The sequence below is a fragment of the Chaetura pelagica genome, unplaced genomic scaffold, assembly GCF_000747805.2.
Source record: "Chaetura pelagica isolate M959 unplaced genomic scaffold, ChaPel_1.0 scaffold71, whole genome shotgun sequence".
Classification (NCBI taxonomy): Eukaryota; Metazoa; Chordata; class Aves; order Apodiformes; family Apodidae; genus Chaetura; species Chaetura pelagica.
The window spans coordinates 2236633-2243036 of NW_009952435.1; the positions used below are offsets into that span (position 1 = coordinate 2236633).

General features: G+C 38.5%; 1 protein-coding gene across 1 annotated transcript in view; it reads right to left on the bottom strand.

The window, feature by feature from the left end:
* Positions 1–6404, bottom strand: part of COBL (cordon-bleu WH2 repeat protein) — a 116967-nt gene that overhangs the window by 74514 nt on the left and 36049 nt on the right. The window contains exon 7 of the mRNA XM_010008368.1: positions 1427–1621. Within this exon, the coding sequence (XP_010006670.1) occupies positions 1427–1621 (195 nt within the window). The remainder of the gene's footprint in view (positions 1–1426; positions 1622–6404) is intronic.

Sequence of the window (6404 nt, forward strand, 5' to 3'; positions counted from 1 at the left end):
CCTGACTCTATTCTGCACCAATACAGCTCGCTTTTCAAAGATCAGTCTGCTGTAGACGTGACAAGCCCCAGGAAGATAGTGTCAGTCCACATTACACAACCTTGAAGGTTCCCTGCATTCTTATTTAGCATTCATATATAACTTTATACACTGACTTTTACAGTTAACATTTAGAATGTAATACTTTTTGTTAATGGTGGAACCAGAAGTCTTAATGTGCTTGCTCATGGTTGGTAACATACACCATGTCACTATAAAAACAAGAACCATTTCCTTTTCCCTTAACTCTATTCTTTTCAAAGGGTTAGGTCCTCAGAAAGGTTTCCCCCCATTTTTTTTTAATTCTCGGTAACTATCTTGCGGAACAGTGACCTTTTTTAAAAGCAAAAACAGATTACCACTTTAAAAGGTCACACAGAACAACCAAGAAAGCAGAGCAGATCTGCTGGTATCCCACAGCAGCACTAGAAGTAGGAACATAAGCAACGACCTGACAAGAATTTGGGCAAAACAGAGCACTGAAGATCTTTGTTACCCTTTAGAACTGTCACCCATTTTCCACGTCCGCCATGGACAATAAAGATACGTCGCCACTCTATACCATTTCCCCCTTTTCTGCCTCACTTCTTCATCACCCTCTTTTTACCATAATGCCTCACAACACACTTCTGATTTAGAAAGATCCTTGACATGGGAGAAAGTTTGGGGCAGTCTCAAGAAAGCTCAATCATAGAGCCACAGAATCATAGAATCATTAAGGTTGGAAGGGACCCTGAAGATCATCAAGTTCCAACCACCCTGCCATGAGCAGGGAACCCTACCACTAGATCAAGTTGTACAAAACCTCATCCAACCTGGCCTTAAAAACCTCCAGGGATGGGGCATCAACAACCTCCCTGGGTAACCCATTCCAGTTCCTCACCACCCTTATAGTGAAGAATTTCTTCCTAATATCTAAGCTAAATCTCCCCTCTCTCAGTTTAAAACCATTACCTCCTGTCCTATCACTATATTCTCTGTTGAAAAGCCCCTTCCCAGCTTTCCTGTAGGCCCCTTTCAAGTACTGGAAGGCTGCTATAAGGTCTCCCTGGAGCCTTCTCTTCCCTAGGCAGAACAGCCCCAATTCTCTCAGCCTGCCTTCATAGCAGAGGTGCTCCAGGCCTTTGATCATCTTGGTCCTTCTCTGGACCCTCTCCAACAGGTCTGTATCTTTCTTGTGCTGAGGGCAGCAGAACTGTACACAACAGTACAATAAGCATAAATAAACATCTAGAAAAGTCTAAGACTTTTGATAATTTCCTTTTGTAAGTTCAAGAGTTTTGGTGAAGTGTAGTTAATGACTAAAGGAAGTATCTGTGAATTACTTCAGCTCTGATGGCAGCCAGTGCATCAAGAAAAGAAGCCCCTTCTGTGGTGTCACTGTTACCTGTGTTGCTGTCTTTTCTTGTCCACTTGTCTCCATGTTCTGCGACACAAGTGCCACAACTGGTGGAGGAGGTGCTCTGCGCTTTTTCACTTCTGGGTTTGCTGTCATTCCCGAGATGTTACCAAGGGACAGTGATGAACCCAGGGTACTGGAACGAGAATTCACCAAAGGGGAATTTGGTGCTGTGGAAAAACCCTGTAAATGGATTAACATCTTGAATTAACATCAGTTTTTAAAAACCGTAGGAAAGAAAGCAAGAAGAAAAACAAGATACATCTGGTTACTGTTTAAACAACGAAATGAATAATCATGTATGTTCCTCTGCCAAACTTGCTGAATTGCAAACTGTAACTTTTGAGAGCTTCTAAAGTTCAACCAGAACAAAGTTTACAGGCAATATTAATAAGTCAGGGGGCACAATGAGCACTTACAGCAGCTTAACAGTACTATAGATGAGAACACTACTACAGTTTGCTATTTAAAATACAAGCTTCATCGAGACACAATTAAGGTTATCCAAATGCATCTGCAACTGTATTTAAATTACACAAGTAATACATATTTCTGAAAGTAAGATTTATTCTTAAATGAGAAATCATGTCTGTGTCTCAGGCTTATCTATTTTACTATCAATCCCCCTAACTTACCTGAGTAGATTTACATAAAAGAAACTCTGCTCTCATCCAACTATTTCCAATTTACATCCACAATCAAGCATAAGAATTTACAATCTACGGAAAAAAAACATTTAACCTGGACAAAAGAAGTCCTTCTGACAAGCATCACCCTGGATTTTAACAGGCCCAGATGAAAGGAGAAGCAGAAACTATTTAAATAATTATTTTTTATTAAAAATTACTCTAGTTGTCATTGAAAACTTAATAAAGTCAATTGAAGAAGTTTCAGTGATTTCAGATCAAGGTTCTGATACATTTTTATGTTAATATACAAATAGAAACATATGCAGTCATATAGTAGTAAACTTACAAATAGGAAAGAGTAGGAAACCTTGCCTGAAAATGTGCATTTTTAACTTAGTTTTGGCACTTAAATTAAAAATAATTATTTTTTTGAATCTGCTAATCAAGATCTTCCAAAAAGTTTTCCCTCAAAACCTGTGAGTCACTTCTTGGTATTTTTAATTAAGAAAAGCTTTCATATTAAACTGAAGATTTACTTTTTAATTAAGTTATGAGATGATTCACAGAAATAGTGTCTGTAAAATCACCACTGATACCAAGTGACTGTGAGCTGAAGTAGCATACCTGTTCTGGACAGACTGATGACCATGGTTGATAATGCTGTTAATTTCACAACAGAACATGCTACTGCACTTGAAGAACTCACCCATTGAGGACACAGTGACCTGGACAGGCTGGAGAGCTAAGTGGGGAGAAACCTAATGAAGTTCAACAAGGCCAAGTATAAAGTACTCCATCTGGGGAAGAACAACCCCATGTACCATGGAAGTTAGGGGGTGACGTGCTGGAAAGCAGCTCTGGAGAAAAAGACCTTGGAGTCATGGTGGACAACAGGCTGACCATGAGCCAACAATGTGCTCTTGCAGTCAAGAAGGCTATTGTCATCCTGGAGTGCATTAAGAAGATTGTGGCTGGCAGGTTGAGGGAGGTTCTCCTCCCCTTCTACTCTGCCCTGGTGAGGCTGCACCTGGAGTACTGTGTGTAGTTCTGGGCTCTCCAGTTCAAGGACAAGAAACTACTGGAGGGAATCCAGCACAGAGCCACTAAGATGATTAAGGAATTGGAGCATCTGCCCTAGGAGGAAAGGCTAAGAGAGGCGAGTCTGTTTAGCTTAGAGAAAAGGAGGCTGAGAGGGTATCTCATTAATGCTTATAAATATCTAAAGCGTGGATGTCAGGATGGGGCCAGACTCTTCTCAAAGGTGTCCAGTGACAGATCAAGGGGTAATGGTCACAAACTGGTAAATAGGAGGTTTAACCTAAACATAAGAAAATACTTCTTTACTCTGAGGGTAACAGAGCACTGGAACAAGATGCCCAGGGAGGCTGTGGAGTCTCCACTCCTGGAGTAATTCAAAACCTTTCTGGGTGTGTTCCTCTGTAATCTGCTCTAGGGGATCCTGTTCTAGCAGGGGGGTTGGACTAGATGACCTCCAGATGTCCCTTCCAATCCCTCCCATTCTGTGATTCTCTCAGATGGAATTTTGCCCAAGACCAGAGAATACATATTGGTAAGAAACTAAAGACCACCACAAATCCCATTACTTTCCATATAAAAGAGGTAATTCTTTGAACCCAGGTTCTCCAATCTTGGAAGTGCTGGAAAATGCGTTGTCTCAATTATGTGGCTCCCTCATTGTTGTGGCAGATATTTGGATTTCCATAGAAGTGTAGCAGTGAATTTGACTTGTGACATGGCATGATATTTCCTTTCCACAAGTGTCAAGAGCAATCTTAGGTAAAAATTAAAAGCATGGTCAGCACACTCAATGGGACAATTAATTTAATATTTGAACTGCTGAAGAAGCACTGATGAAACATAAAGAGCTAAAAAAATCAGCAATACAAAAAGATGTACGTAATACAGGTTTTCCTGACTGCCTGGTCAGTTCCATGTTCTGACAATTCCTGTGAAAGCAATGGAAAATGCTAAATGCAGATAGCAAACTGATCTGTGTCTGGTCTTGCATTTACTATGCACGTGTTACCTATCAATGACTTCCAACTATCAGCTAGTTGCTTCTGATATCTTTTATGTTGGACACTACACAGCAAACTTAATCTTGGAACAGTGTATTTAGCACAAACTATGCGTATTACTGGCCTCCTCTGATTTACTGGAGTTTTACTGAAGGAATAAAACATTATTTGCCACAACTTTTTCATCACCAACTTCTCTGAGCTGAATAGCATCTATAGCTTCTTCGCCTTTCTATCAAATGAAGAAAAGTCGAAGGTGGGGTTCAAAATGTTAGGTCTCATCTTCTGAACAAATATACTCTTTTCTTGGCCTTGTATCTTGGCCAGGTGGAAAAAAAAATATTCTCATCTGTAACCTCCAGGTTTTAAGTCATTCTCAGTGCATATTGTACCTGATTCTATCAAATAAAGTTTGTTTACTCCTAAAGAAATGACAAGATTCACAGGGTGAAATACAAAGTAGTCTCTTCTGTCGTCACACATTTATAAAATGACCAAACAAAATAATTTAAAAGTGTATTCTACAGGTATGCTTTTGTCATTTTTTTAATCCTTTGAATTTCCTTGCTGGATAAAGAGATTAAGAATTTTTAAAAGAGATTTAAAGATGTATACAAATAATAAAAACCCCTAAGACTTCCCTCCCAGCATTACAAATACAGGGTACCAGTAGGAAGATATGATGTATCCAGTTTTAAGTTAATATCCTATTCAATTTCACCTCAAAGTCTTGTGGCTGAAGAGCTGTCAGAATCCTTTTCAAGGCAACAGATTACTGTGAAGGAATACAGTGACAAGCAACTAAACATTTAAAAGCTGATTTTGTTTTTTTAAAAACCTCCTATTTCCTACCAGAAGATACAGGAAAAAAAAGGTAATACTTACATGACACTATAAATAGTGTGTAATAACAAGATTTTATTGAAAGCAAAAAATCAAAACCTTGGAAATTCATCTATGTTTTCTTTTCCATGTCCCAACCTTTATATCAAGCACATTATTTACTGAGTGAGCATTTCAAGAATGCTCATGTTAAGACTCTTTGCCTAAAATAAAAACTTGCCATGGCCTCCAGGGGAATGGAAAGAAGACAACTTCAAAGTAATAATGAGAGCTTTCTCTAACTGTAGGCAGACCTTCAAGCTCTTCTATGGGTGCAGGCCTTTTCATTAGCTTTAAGAGAAAACAAAAAGTTGAACACAAACCACCGACATGAGTTCTTCTGGCATGACTTGTCCTTTGTTTTAAACCTAATCTAGAGAGACAGCGCCTTACTCAGCTTTTATGTTTTGTGTCATGTTAGATGCAGTGCAGCCTCTTTCCAAATCACTGGATTTTGGGGGGTTTGTTTTCAGGCATGTTAATGAGTCAACTTTTAAAAGCATGCAACATTAATTTAGTAAACTTGCAAGGACCTGATATGTACATGCCATTTACCCAAACCATCTCTCATTTCTTGTTTTAATTTGTTATAAATGGATCAGTTTCAGTGGGCATACTCAAATTACAGTGGGATTACTCAAATTACAGCTGTGTAAGGGAGAGGAAAGCCAAGTTAAAGTACTGCAGCAAATGCAGATGGCTAAAAAAGTCAGCTCTTCTCCTCAGTTTCATTTGACAAACAGGTTAGCATGAAATAAATTTATAGCAATGACTTACATAAAGAGCTTTTTAAAACTTGTACAATCATAGTCTTTCATGGACCACTAGTGTTAGAGCACTTTGATAGTAGTTCAAACAACACTTAAGTAAAGCAAACTAGCAAGAAAAAAGGAAATGAACACAGATACACCAGCACAGGTCAGAAGTTATAATCTAGTCAAGCAAGGTTCTTGGACATATACTGAACCATAACCATGGACTATAGGCCATTTCAATTTCATGAAATAGATTTTGGAAAGAGGCAAGAAACATCTGCAGTACCTACCTAGAGTGCCACTAGGTTTCAAGGATCCATTTTTTCATGTTATACTTGCCAGATAAGTTTTTTTCCTCTCATTAACTTCTTCATTTTAACTCTCACTAACTTCTGAAATCTAAGAAACTTTCTCTTTTTCTAATATACAAGATGCTTTCCTTAGGGTAAAGCAATTTAATTTTAGGATCTTTTCCTACTACTTCTTCTAGTTGAAATTTAGCTTTCAAAAACGTTCTAAAAGGGCAAAGAGGGGTTCAAAGCTCAGAAGTATGAGTTTAAAAGTCAGAAGGCTCAGAGTAGTCTGTTGACTTAGGCATACTAGTCCTATTTTCAAAAGACACCAAGAAGTCAACTTTTTACAAGGTTTATAACCTGCTGAA